The sequence below is a fragment of the Bubalus bubalis genome, chromosome 21 (genome assembly GCF_019923935.1).
Source record: "Bubalus bubalis isolate 160015118507 breed Murrah chromosome 21, NDDB_SH_1, whole genome shotgun sequence".
NCBI classification, from domain to species: Eukaryota; Metazoa; Chordata; class Mammalia; order Artiodactyla; family Bovidae; genus Bubalus; species Bubalus bubalis.
The window spans coordinates 50,948,819-50,963,258 of record NC_059177.1 but is presented as its reverse complement, the minus strand read 5'-3'; the positions used below and the strand labels follow the sequence as shown (position 1 = coordinate 50,963,258).

The 14,440-nt window shown below is 44.5% G+C and overlaps 1 protein-coding gene and 1 pseudogene across 1 annotated transcript in view; both read right to left on the bottom strand.

Moving 5' to 3' along the window:
- SLC25A20 (solute carrier family 25 member 20) overlaps positions 1–14,440 on the bottom strand; it is a 35,087-nt gene extending 20,647 nt beyond the window's left edge. The window contains exons 1-3 of the mRNA XM_006065142.4: positions 14,222–14,440; positions 5,043–5,135; positions 1,673–1,800 (exon numbers count right to left, since the gene is read on the bottom strand). Coding sequence (XP_006065204.1) covers positions 1,673–1,800; positions 5,043–5,135; positions 14,222–14,326 — 326 coding nt within the window. The 5' untranslated portion in view covers positions 14,327–14,440. The remainder of the gene's footprint in view (positions 1–1,672; positions 1,801–5,042; positions 5,136–14,221) is intronic.
- On the bottom strand, positions 8,253–10,685 carry LOC112581116 (annotated as a pseudogene).

The window sequence follows — 14,440 nt, the reverse complement described above, 5'->3', positions numbered from 1 at the left end:
AGAGACCTGCTTTCATGGCTGGCCTCCTTCACAGTTTCAGTTCACACTGCTGTCCCTGAGAGGTACCCTTTCAGCAACAGAACTTCCCCTCGTGAGACCAACATCTGTTCTTCCATGGATGCCCAGACCTTAGGCTGCACATATCTCCTGGGACTGGGGACGCTCCTCTGAACAGGGTCTCTGCATGTACACAGGGTACCATGTAGACAGCCTGCATGGATGGCCCATTCCGCCACCCTTCACTCACCCCAGGGAAGCATCTGTGAGGTCTGGACCCTCGAGCTTCCATCCAAGGTCCTGGTAATGTTCCTTTCTGTACTATGCCCAACACAACAGTGGGGAGGAGAAGGTGGCAGGGTTGACATTCAGGATTCAGAACATGGAAGGATTATGGGGCGGGGATTGGAGTGTCTCAACCTTTGCTCAGGCAGGAAGGGTACTTCTTTGAGCACTGAAGTGATGGTACAGGGAATACAACCCACAGCTGAGGCAGTATCAGTCACCCCATGAAAGTTCTTGGGCATGGCCCCGGTTCATGATAGCTGTGAGCTAGCACATGAGCTAAAACCCCAGGTGCTCAGAGAGGACATGTGTCCACAGTCTATTTGGACTATCACAGCCAAACACATGGACTTCCCTAGTGGCCCAGGGGCTAAGATGCCACATTCCCAAGGCAGGGGGCCCAAGTTTGATCCTTGGTCAGGGGACTAGACTCATCGCAGCCAAATAAATAAAAATATATATTTTAAAAAACAGTCAAACACAGCTTCCAAAGGACCCCGCCCCCTACACTCACATTTGGGGCCACCTATGGCTTTTTATAGAAGCTGGACACATTTAGCAAGTCACGGGGACTCCAGAAATAGTTTCATGTTACGAGCATTTCTATTTACGCCTCGCCCCTTACTCAGCCTGCTGCGGCCTGAAGCAGTGATCGAAATCAACCACAGGGCACCCTGGGCTTCCTCCCTTGAGCTCTAGAATCCAAGCCTAGCCAGCTGCTGTGGGTCCTGTGCTGTGTGCAGCCCCACCCAGGAGGTGTCATCCCAGACTGAGTGTGCCTTGTCATCCCGGTGTCAACTCAGAATGCCCCTGCATCCCAAGAAGCCCATTTTCATTCACTGCTTTGTCAGTTCTGAGCCCTAATTCTACCTCATCTGCCTCTCCATACCCAAATCCAACTTCTGAAAGTCTACTGGAAGGAAACATACTAATTTCTTTCACTGCAACAGAGACATCAATACTTGGAAATAATTATAATCATGTTACGAAAATGAAGGAAGACAGAAGCTGAAACCTTTGCTTCTCCCATCCAGGGGATGAGAAACAAGGCTGCTGCCGTCATTACTGTAGCACCAGCTACCTTCGTGGTATCTGACACACACTTTAGCATTCGGACCTCCCAGTGCTGTGGGGCTGGTATTACTAATATCCCCAGTAAGCAAGACTACTTCACGTAAGAAATGACAACAATCTAGTTAGGGGGGTTGGGGGAGGGCTTTGGGTTTATCTTTTCCCCTATTGGTCCACAGGGCAAAGGAAACTCAAGTACCTCCCTGATGTGGAGAAGAGGACAGCCATTGCCGATCTGACAGTTCTTTCCTGAAACCTGCATCAATCACATCACTGGCGAACAGCATCGAGTGCTCCGGGCTGGTAAGTAAGTACTCACCTGAGCACATCCTCTGGGTGTTTCTGTTGCAGTTTCTTCCCCAAACCAAACCCAAAGAAGCAGACAGCAAACATGGGGGTGACCCCGACGATGGGGGCAGCCATGCCCCGATATAGACCCCTGATGCCCTGCAAGGAAGCACAGGAGGGGAAGCTGTTTACAGACACTACTAACACCTACATCACTGAAGCAGGAAAGTAGCCTGTCCTCTGACCTGTGGCCTCCTTTCCCCAAGCAAGGAGAGCTTTAAAAGGAAGAATCTTCCCACACTTATCAGAAATGGCTGTCTTCTTATATACTGCTGGAGAAACTGAAAACAGCTTCTAGTCTGGAAGGCAAACTGGCAACATGCTGCTTACACCTCCATCAGAAAACTACCTGTCTAGAAACATATTCTAAGGGAATACTCAAAGATATAAAAAAGAATGGCCTCACGCATTTATTAAACACCGCATTTTGGAACATTCCCAAATAGGAGATTAATGAGACAAATTACGGAAACCTCATATTGGACTATCACACAGCCATACAATCACATTGTAACATGAGAAGAGATTACTAAATTGGGAAAAAAAAAAAAAAAAAGCAGGCTACAAAACAGAATGTACAATATGACTTGCTTGGGGGTGAGACATAGGTGCTTAAGAAATTTTTGTATTTCCCAAGAATTAGGACCTGAGGGGAGTTCCCTAGTGGCCTAGTGGTTAGCATTCTGGGCTTTCACTGTGATGGCCTGGGTTCAGTCCTGGGTTGGGGAACTGAGATCACTCAAACCACCCAGTATGCCCCCTCCCAGAAAAGACATAAGATTCTTATTGTTAAAAACAATAGCAAGACTGCACATCAATTTTCACTAGTACATTTAGATAATGAAACTGACTATGTAGTAGCCAATAAATAGACAGACAAATAGACAATCCAACCGAACAAGTTAGTACAACAAGGACAAGGAAGATCTGGGACCCAGAGACCAAGGGTTTGGCCCAAGAGAGGGGAGGGGTGTTCCCAGGAAGGTGTTGGGTACAGCAGGCCTGGGAAGAAGCCAGTCAACATGGGAGTATGAGACCCAGGACTCCAGGAGGAGTTTATTTGTTTTCTAAGAAAAACGAAGCAAACAACAAACATCGGAACAACGGATGATAACTGGCAGTCAGTGTGAAAAACCAAACAAAAAGGTATTCTACAGCACATTTAGGACACAGGATGACAGAGGCAGAGATTCAAAGAGACACAAGCAAAAGAAACCGACACAACTGTTCACCCAACCTCAGGAAAAACAAAAAGCTGTACAAGTAATGAAATGCGCCCTGAAGGACATTACTTTGTTAACAGAGAAAAAACATACATAAAGTTGTAATCATGAAAACAGTGAACTGTATTAAACCACAAAGGATGATGAAAATTACTGGGCAGAGCAGAAAGAGGAGCTAAGGAATGCAAGAGTTAAAACCATCTACCACAAACAGGTAGCTAAAACAGTTTTAAATGGATAAAATACGTGCATGCAGCTCGGTAGAAGACAGCATTAATAACTGAGAGAGCTGAGGAACTTCCCTGATGGTTCAGTGGTTAAGACTCGGTGAACTTTCACTGCAGGGGGCAGGGGTGCAATCCTTGGTGGGAGAAGTTCCCAAAAAGGGAGGAGGAAAAACAGTAATTGAGAAAGTAGAAAGTAGCAACTTCTAGAGGATTGGGGTGGGGGGCTACTTTCTTACAAGTCCTTCTGTAACAAACTAAGTGCTTATATCATTTTAATACAACATAAGGGCTAATTTTTAAAAACATGTTACAGTTGCTCCCCACAGGAACTGGCAGGAGAAATGGGCAGGGGAGGGGGATGCTACTACACGCAGCGGAGGCTCCACAGACCTAGGCTGGAGAACCTGCCTCACTGCAGACTCCAGGCACTCACAACCCATCTTCTTTCTAGAACTAAAGGGCACAACTGTACTTCTCAGCATTCCTCCCAGATCCTGCAAAGGTCTACCACTGCTACAGGCTATAAGCAGACTCTCCAAGTGCAATGTGCACAGAAGGTAAAGAGGGAAGGGTGAATAGGAAGAGAAGGTTCTGAGAAGGATCTGCAAAAGCCCCTCAGGACAAAACCCTCCCAAAGCCCCTCCCACAGCTTCCCACCTGGCTGAGAAGGCTGCCCAAGGCCGGAGGGCCAACAACTCCCAACTTCTCCAGCCTTCCTTTCACTGTCTGGCCCACCCAGTTCCATGCAGTATAACCAAGATCCGTCCAGTAGTACCAGAAAGTGAGCTCAATCTAGCACAGCAAAACCCAGAGACAAGCACAAATATAGACTGAGGAAGCCTTTTTGACGCTGCAGGAAGTTGGGTTTATACAAGCCATTCTCACCAAGCCTCCAGCACCCAGCACATTGCCGAGGCACTAAACAGGTGCTCAATAACATTTGCTGACCAGGGCCATATAATCCTGTCTCTCTGTGAGGGCAGAGAACTCTTAGCAGACTGGAAGCTCAAAGCCTCCACTGGACACTGATCAGACTCCATTCTGGGTTGATGAGAGAAACACAGCCTTACAGAAGAAAAGACGGCACCATCTCCAGCATGGATGATTGGGTAGATTCCACTTCAAAATCTTCCTCCCACACCTAGGTCCTGCAGGAGCCCCGGGGAACAGCTTCTCCTAGACTGAGTCCATCACTTACCAGCATCCCCTCTTTGTCTGGGTGATACCTGCTTCTTACTTCTGTATATTTAATAAAAGACTATATATATTTACTATTTATTCACATTGGAGTTATATTTTAGGCAACAAAGGAAAAGTTGTTAACAAGGTGTTGTTACCTATGTGCTAATGAAGTCAGTAATAAGCATCACTAGTCATTAAAACTTTTTTAAAATTCCATGTTTTCACTCTAAGAAATACCTGAAAAATGATTATACAATTCAATAACCTCACACCAATTTAGTTTCCTTGTCTATGGGTTTGAAGACTCTCTCTCTCTTTCACTCTCTCTTTTTCCCTCAGACAGGCTGACCTCTCCTCCAAATTTTATGTGAACTTCTGACACTGATCCCCCAACTTTGCATTTTCTTTTATTTCATGTCTCCAATTATTCCTCATGAACTCCCTGTGGTCTAAATTCTGCCTTCCAAGAGAGACAGAACCATTTTATTAGCTTCATTCATCCACATAAAACAGTAACTGGAACTCTCAAACACTCCGGAGCGATGGCAACAGAGGGACACAGGATGACATGGGGTGAGAGAGCCAGGCGTGTGGGCTGGACCTCCTGCAGAACCATGCAGTCCCCCGGGTCCCCGGGGAAGTAACACGCCAACCCTCTGAAAATGCGTTCCTCTGAATAGGAGAAAAGCCCAGCACCATGATTCTGTACCTCTCTCATCAGAGTCTTCCGGAAACAGTCAAAGGTGCCAGAATACATGGGAGGCTGTCCAGGCAAACTTGGGGGCTGCGTCTGCAGTCGGACCTAAAATCAGAAGTTAAAACACAGTCATTTCCCAGAAGCAGAACTGCCTGATGGGGGCAACGGCCTGACCATCTGCCAAAATCTCAACAGAGAAAGCAGCACCTGTGTGCACGTCTTCAGCATTCCCCTTATCTGCTGGATTCAGACTTCTCTTTCCTCCAGTTTATTCCAACCTTGTACTCACAAGTCATCAGTAGCATGCTTTTGAAGAGCGAGACAGTTCCTCTGATTTCCTCAGCCATTTACTTTTGCTATTTATTTCTTATCTAAAGGATCCCATGGTGACCAAATGGAATAGGTATGACCAGTTTACAAATGAGGAGACTGGGTTCATTGAGGTCCAGCGATGTGCCAGTAACTAGACCTGGCTGATGCAAAGCTCAGCTCAATTCTAGGCACTCTCCACACTCATCTGAAGTGCTTTGTTGGGGGTTAGGTAACATCCTCGACAAAGATATTTCAGAATGAGGTGGATTTAATATCCTGCTTTCCTTGGTCCTCATCCTTCTCCACCTTTCGGTGGATCCAATGCTTCCAACTTTCTTTAAACATCCCCTCTTAGCACTCCCTCCTTTGTCTCCTTTTCTATTCCAGGTGCCCTCCAAGGCTAAGCAGCCTACTCAGGGGGTCCACTATCCCTTTCAGAAAACACGTTCCAGGGCTTCAACTTATGTTCAGTGATGACTTTTACTCAGCCATCTTCAGACCTTCTCACCTCACCTTTTGGGCTATATTTCACTGCCTGGGGAAGCTCTCCCTACTCAAATCACCTCCAAAATCTCATCCTTTCGATGAATGTCCCATTTGTCCCAGAGCCACCAGTCTACCATTTCTCAGGATTTGAAACTCTAGCATCCAACTACTTCCTGTGTTTCTCCTCTTATTCATGTGGGCACCAAGGCTAATGGAAAGTTCTTTCAAGATGCTTCCAGGATCCTAATTTCTTCCTCTCTCCATCTGAAGTCTTCCTCCAGGCAAAGTGCTTGCCCATTCTTACCCAGTGTGGTAGTTTTCCAAAATGCCCATTAACTCTTTCATACTCTTGCCCTTCAGAAGCTAAACCTAAATCCCTCCCCCTTGGATGTGATCCAGACTCAGTGACTCACTTCTATCGAACAGAATGTGATGATATTGATGCTATGTGACTTCCAAGGCTAGGTGACAGAAAGGTCAGCTTCTGCCTGTGTCCATCTCAGGTTATTTGCTTTGGGGAGTCCGTCACTATGCTATGAGGATACTTACACAGCCTGAAGAGGCCATGTGTAGAGGAAACAAGGCCTTCTGACAACAGCCAGCACTAAATGCCAGCATGTGAATGAACCACACGGAAGTCAATTCTTTGGATGAGTACAGTCCTGCCCAACATCTTTTTGTTGTTTTTGACTGGAAGGGAGGGTTTTTGATTCAGTATTTTTTTAAAAAAACAAACAAACAAACAGCTTTATTATGATATAACTTGTATACGATAAAATTCACCCGTTTTATACAGTTGGAGGATTTTTAGCAGTTGCAGAGTTGTGCAACCTTCATTATAATCAATTTGAGAACATTTTCATCACCCCAAAAAGAAACACCACACCCATTAGTGGTCACTCTTCTCTTCTCTCAGCCACTGGCAATTACTAAGCTACCTTCTGTCTTCGTGAATTTCCCATAATCAATTTGAGAACATTTTCCTCACCCCAAAAAGAAACACCACACTGATCAGTAGTCACTCTCCTCTTCTCTCAGCCACTGGCAATTACTAAGCTACCTTCTGCCGCCATGAATTTTCCTATTCTCTACATTTCATATAAATGAAATCATACAGTATGTGGTCTTTCATACCTGGTTTCTTTTATTTAGCATAAAGTGTTCAAAGTTCATCTATGTTGCAGAATATATCAGTTCTTCATTCTTTTTATCGGTAAATAATATTCTACTACACAAATGAACTATGTCCTGTTTATCTGCTCATCAGATAATGACAAATTACATTTTTTCCACTTTTATTATTATGAATAATGGTGTTACAAACTTTTGTGTATAGGTTTTTGTGTGGACATACGCTTTTAGTTCTCTCGGGTGTTATATGGGTCAAGATTCTCCAGAGAAACAAAACCAATAAGCTATGGAGAGTTATTTATTTATTTGTTTGTTATAAGGAATTGACTCACACAATTATGGAGGCAGACAAACCGCAAGATCTGCAGTCAGCAAGCTGGAGACCCAGGAAAGTCAATGAGATAGTTCTATTTCAAGTGTTAAGACCAGAGAACCAGGACAGCTGATGGTCTAAGTCCCAGTTCAAAAGCTGGCAGGCTCAAGACCCAAGAGAGCCAACGTTTCAGTTAGAGTTCAAAGGCAGGAAAAGACCAACATCCCAGCTCAATCAGTCAAGAGGAAGGAGTTTTGGCCTTTTGTTCTATTAAGGCCTTCAACTGACTAGATGAGGGTCACCCACATTAGGGAGAGAAATCTGCTTTACTTAGTCTACCTTAAATGCTAATCTCATCCAAAAACATCCTCACAGATATACCCCGAATAACGTCTGACCAACATCTGGACACCCATGGCTCAGTTGACACATAAAATTAACCACAACAGGAGAATTGCTACGTCAGATGCTAACTCTATGTTTATTCAACCTTTTGAGGAACTGCTAGACTGTTTCCCAAAGAGGTTGCACCATTTACACCCCCACAAGCAGTTTATGAGTATTCCAAATTCTCCACATCCTTGCCAACGCTGACTGTCATCTACCTTTTTTTTTTTTTTTTTTTTAAATTATAGCCAGTGTTAGGTGGATATTAGGTGGTATCTCCCTGGGATTTTGATTTATGTTTTCATGATGGATAATGATGTTGAACATTTTTCATGTGTTTATTGGCCATTTGTGTATCTTCTTTGGAAAAATGTCTATTCAGATTCTTTGCCCATTTTTTCCTTCCCAATTTTTTTTCTGTCATAAAATACACATTAAATTTACCATCTCGATCATTTTTAAGTACACAGTTCAGTGATATTGGGCTTCCCTGGTGACTCAGCTGGTAAAGAATCTGCCTTCAATGCAGGAGACCTGGGTTGGGAAGATCCCCTGGAGAAGGGAAAGGCCGCCCACTCCAGTATTCTGGCCTGGAGAATTCCATGGACTATATAGTCCATGGGGTCACAAAGAGTCAGACACAACTGAGCGACTTTCACTTTCACTTTTCAGTGATATTAAATACGTTCAAAATGTTGTGCAACCATCACCATCATCCACAATTCTTTTTATCTCCTCCCACCAAACAGTAACTTCCCATTCGCCCTACATCCAGACCCTGGCAACCAGTCTACTTTCCGCCTCTAAGATTTTGTGTACTCGAAGTACCTCACATAGGTAGGATCATAAAGTACGTATCTTTCTATGAATGACTTAGTTCATTGAGCCTAATGGTTTCAACATTCATCCATGTGGTTGCAAGTATCAGAATTTCCTTCTTTTTAAGGCTGAATAATATTCTATTATATGTATAGGCCACATTTTGCTTATTCGTTCTTCCACTTGTGGACACTTGGGTTGCACCCATGTTTCGGCTACTGCGAATAATGCTGCTAGGAACAGGGTGTACAAATATCTCTTCAAGACTCTGCTTTCAGTTCTTTGGAGCAAATATCCAGAAGTAGAATTGCTGGATCATACGGTAATTCTATTTTCCCTTTTTTGAGATACTGGTATACTGTTTTCCACAGCGGCTGTACAATTTAACATTCCCAATAATAATGCATGAGGGTTCCAGAGTCTCTGCATCCTCCCTGACCCTTGTTATTTGGTTTTATTGATAGTAGCCATTCTATTGGGTATGAGGTGGTATCTCATTATACTTTTTATTTGGATTTTCCTAATGATTAGTGATACTGAACATTTTTTCATGGTTTTTTCCAATTATATATCTTCTTTGGAGAAATATATATTTAAGTACTTTATTTTTTCTTCAGAGCATGCGACAATGTCTTTTATTATATATGGGTTTTAAAAATTATTTTTGTAATATCTCCATACACAGGCAAAAAAAAAATTGTTTAGCATATTGGAACTTGCAAACCTGATCACTGCAGAGAGAAGGCAAAATTATCCCTACAGCATGCTTAACCAGGCCAGTTCATCTGCCGACCTTCAAGAACATGGAGATGAACATGATAGACAGACTGGCCCCCACCTGAACCTTCATTCACCACCATTTGATAGCCCTTCTTCAGGCCCAGATCAGCAGCACATTTCTTGCCAACAATCATCAAATGACCAAGAAGACTTTTCATCATCATCTGCTGCTGCAGAAATCTGGGATATATGTTTTTTGGGTATCACCAGAAAATGTGTCGGTGCTTGAGGGGAAATGTCAAGGAAAGCAAAACACTGGTCTTCCTTATAAATGATTTTGGCTGGGATTTCTTTGTGAATCATCTTCCTGAAGATGGTGTCGCTGCCAGGCCGGGCGACCTGAGCCTTGGTGATCTCATCTGCCATCTCTGCCTCCCTCCCGAGTGGCCGGCTGGGGAGAAGGTTGGGAGGAGGCTTTGCTTATTCTTAAATTGGGTTGTTTTTTGTGTTATTGACTTGTAATAGTTCTTTTATATATTCTGGATCCCAGACAGCATCTGCAACTTCACAAGAAATCCTTGAGCCAGACTACCCACCTAAGCTGCTCCCCAAATCCTATCTCACAAAGATCAAGAGAGTTAATGAATGCTGTTGTTGTTGTTTTGGCTGCACTGTGCAGCATGCAGGATCCTAGTTAACCAACTATGGATCGAGCTGGAACCCATGAACCCTTGCAACATGGAGTTGCAACCATTGGACTGCCAGGGAAGTCCGTATTGTTGTTGTTCTAAGCCACTAAGTTTTGGGGTTAAGTTGTTACATTGCAAGATAACTGATACACCCAGTCATTATATTTCTGCAGTCTTTTTCCTGGTCTGTGTTCTACTTCCTAATCCTTCTCAGTTTGCTATCATACTAACCTTTCCAAGACACCATTTTCATCATGCTGTTTCTCTATTTATTTAGGTTGGTGCAAAAGTAATTTTGGTTTTACTTTGCCATTTGATATTGAAATACATTCTTTTTTATTTTTTTTGTTTTGGAATACATTCTTAAATGTGGTTATGTTACACATCTTTAATGTACATTTGATGCTTTATGTTTTTTGCTAACAAATTGTTACTTGCTGTTTACTTTGTATGTATCTTAGACTATGCAAAAGATGTTAGACAAAAAGCAAATTTGAGTGATTTTCTTATACTAGTTCAACATGGGTCATACAAAAGACGAATCACAACACCAACACTGCATTTGGTCCAGGAACTGCTAATGAACACACAATGCAGTGGTGGCTCAAGAAGCTCTGCAAAGAAGATAAGAGCCTTGAAGATGAGGAGCACAGTGGCCAACCATCGGAAGTTGACAACGACCAACTGATGGGATTTGAGCGCTTAAGAATTGATGCTTCTGAACTGTGGTGTTGGAGAAGGCTCTTGAGAGTCTCTTGGACAGCAAGGAGATCAAGCCAGTCAATCCAAAAGGAAATCAGTCCTGAATATACACTGGAAGGAGTGATGGTGAAGCTGAAGCTCCAATACTTTGGCCACTTGATGTGAAGAACTGACTCATTGGAAAAGACCCTAATGCCGGGAAAGATTGAAGGCAGGAGGAGAAGGGGATGATAGAGGATAAGATGGTTGGATAGCATCACCAACTCGATGGACATGAGTTTGAGCAAGCTCTGGGAACTGGTGTTGGACAGGGAAGCCTGCCATGCTGCAGTCCATGGGGTCACAGCGAGTCGGACACGATTGAGCAACTGAACTATACTGAACTGAATTGAGAGGATCATCAAAGCTGATCCTCTCACAACTACATGAGAATTTTCTCAAAAACTCAAGGTCAACCATCCTACAGTTGTTCAGCACTTGAAGCAAACTGGAAAGGTGAAAAAGCTCAATAAGCAGGTGTCTCATGAGCTCATCACACACACACAAAAAATCATCATTGTGAAGTGTTGTCTTATCCTATGCAACAACAGCAAACCATTTCTCGATTGGATTGTGACATGCGACAAAAAGTGGATAGCATACAACTGGTGATGACCAGCTCAGTGGCCGGACTGAGAAGTTCTAAAGCATTTCCCAAAGCCAGCTTGCACCAAAGAAAGGGCGATGGTCACTATTTGGTGGTCTGCTGCTGGTCTGATCCACTACAGCTTTCTGAATCCTGGCAAAATCAGTATATATGAGAAGTATTCTCAGCAAATCAATGAGATGCACTGAAAACTGCAACACCTGCAGCCAGCATTGGTCAAAAGAAAGGGACCAATTCTCTGCGACAACGCCTGACTGCACATTGCACAAACAAAACTTCAAAAGCTGAATGAACAGGGCTACAAAATTTTGCCTCATTGGCCATATTCACGTGACCTCTTGCCAACCGACTACCACTTCTTCAAGCAACTCAACAACTTTATGCAGGAAAAATGCTTTCATAATCAGCAGGATGCAGAAAATGCTTTTCAAGGGTTCATCGAATCCTGAAGCATAGCTTTTTATGCTACAGGAATCAACAAACTTATTTCTCATTGGCAAAAATGCGTTGCTTGTAATGGTTCTGATTTTGATTAATAAAGATGTGTTTGAGTCTAACTATAATGATTCAAAATTCAGGGTCCGAAACCACAATTACTCTTGCACCAACCTAACAAATTTTTCATTCTTGATTTTGTGAGGGCTTTTGTTAGTCCTGCGCTCTAGGCAATGGAGGTGACATGCAAAGCTAAGAAATTTATGGAACATAACAGTAGACATATCCAGAGGCTCCCACTGCTTTACATCCAATATCCCTTACTTGGCCTTCAGATTCTCCATGGTCAGGCACAAACTCCTCAAGTTAGTAGGAGAGAGAGATGAACCAAAAGTTCTGACTGATACCTTTCTTGTGATTTTGTATAAACTCATACCTGCCTCATCATGACATCCATCATTTAGGCCCAGCAAGAACATTAAAGTCCTCCATGGCTGGTCTTCTTTTACAGCCTGGTTCCCACTGCCAAGCCTATATCCACCTTCACTCCTGCCTTCCCTCTGCCTGGAATATCTGGGTCTCCCTACTTCTCCAGTTAGAACTCAGCCAGCCCTTCACCACCTGCCATAAAATCTTTCCAAGCTGAAGAGCTACAGCTCCTGCCTTTCCAGACCACTGTTAGTCGCCTTGGGTCTCTGAAAGTGTCTCTTGGCCAAGCTTTGACCAGAGCCCACCTGGCTCCCTGAGGTCAAAAGGACAGTAGTCAGCAATTTGTGGGTTTGGCTTACATCAAAGGGAGAGTTTCTGATTATTAAAAATGCAGTGAGGGTTTCCCTGGTGGTCCAGTAGTTAAGAATCCACCTTGCAATGTAATAGACGACAGTTCGATCCCTGGTGAAGGAAGTTCCCACATGCCATGGAGCAACTAAGCGCTAGTGCCACAGCTACTGAGCCTGGGTGCTGCAACTAGTGAAGCCTACATGCCTGAGAGTCTGTGCTCTGCAACGAGAGGAGCCTCTGCTATAAGAAGCCTGTGCACTGCAACCAGGGAGCAGCCCCCACTCGCTGCACCTAGAGAAACCCACACAAAGTAACAAAGACTCAGCACAGTCAAAAGTAAAATTAATTAATTGATTTTTAAAAGATAAAAGCTTAAAAACAATGCAGTGAGCATTTTCAGTCATTTACATTTCAGTACACAGATCATCCTTCCCTTCCTGGGAGTGACATCTGATGGGGAGGAAGGGCAAAGGATATGGAGGTAGGAGCAACGCTTGTATTAGGGAGCAACAGGATTTTGTTTTTCTTTAAAGAGAGGCCCCAGATAACTAGAACTAACAAAATCAAGAGTAGAAAGAGAGGCCAGACAATTCTCCCCTACATCAGTGTTGCTTAAAACGACTACTGTTGGGGAAGCCCTAACACACATGGCATTTATCAACTACTGAATAAACATCTGATTTCATGTTTCACAGTGTTCAAACCAGCCCGATGGCTTTAATCTTAGTCTTGTGATAAAATGACCCCAGATCTTCTTCTAGGTGAAAGGTAGCAAAGAGCCTACTGCCCAAACTTGCTCAGAGAACATCACCAAAGCAATTTTCTTTGCTTTGGTGGAGGAAACCCAATTCAACAATCCAAGAATTCCTCTACACAGGCTTCCCACTCTGCAAGACTCACGTCTGCTCCCCATAGGCTCACCCTGGCCATGAACTGTCAACTTTCTCCAAGTGTGTGCAGAGATAAGGTTAGAAAACTGGGATGAAGCTTTGAATGCTAAGTCATAGGGTATGGACTTTGGTCTCCAGTAAGGCCTTGCTGTAAGTGCTGCAGGGTAAAGAGTTGATGTGCAATATGAGGATAACCAGGGAACAAGCCTTGATGAGTTTCCACCTTCCCAGAGCCTCAATCTGACCATGGCTTCCACACCAAGTTGTTGTGAGATCAGCCTGGCCCTGGGCAAAGCTGATCACTTGATTTCCTTGGAAGGGACTCGGTCACTGAGGGCACTGTCGCTTCCCACAGGAGACCGCTGAGGTTAACATGGGGTGAAAGACTGAAGATGGTTAAGAAAGGTGCAAAAGAGACAGTGGCGGAGCACTCTGGCCCCAGAGAAATGTGTCAAAACACGTATCTAGAGTAACCTGCTTTTAGCTCTCTTCCAGAAGAAGGATTTACAGATGACCTGTTTCAACCTTGCTGATGTTAGGGTTTGCAGAAGTTAGAACTTTGAGCAGGCGCTTTTTCTTTACCATCCCCAAAGTAGGGGCCCCAGATGAAAAAAGTTTGCCGGACAGAGAACTTTTTTAAAATCAAGAGTCTTCGGTGGGCGATTAGAGGCTTCTCACTCTGCGCCGTCTAGCTCCTTGGGGCGCAGGAACAGTTTCCTCCACACCCGAAAGGGTCGAGAGGGAGATTCCCCAGACTTCTCACGGAAGCTCCCCCGGACCCCACTTCTGTCCCGGACCAAGCGTCGCGAGAGACCCTGCTTTCCGCGCCCTGCTCGGTCGGGCCTCCTCCCTCCAGCCCGCGCGCCCCAGCCTCCTCGCACCTTGACAGTGTCCAGCGGGTGTCCCACGAACACCAGGCACATGCCTCCAAAGCCGCCGGCCAGCAGGTTCTTGAGCGGGCTAATGGGCTTCACCTCGTCTGCCATGGTCAGTCAGTCCGTCACAGTGCCTGTGGTTTCCCGGCCGGCTCCGCTCCACTGCTCCAGCAGCGGCGCCGGCGCCGCCGACCTTTCACCCACTTTCGGGTGGGCGGGGCATGA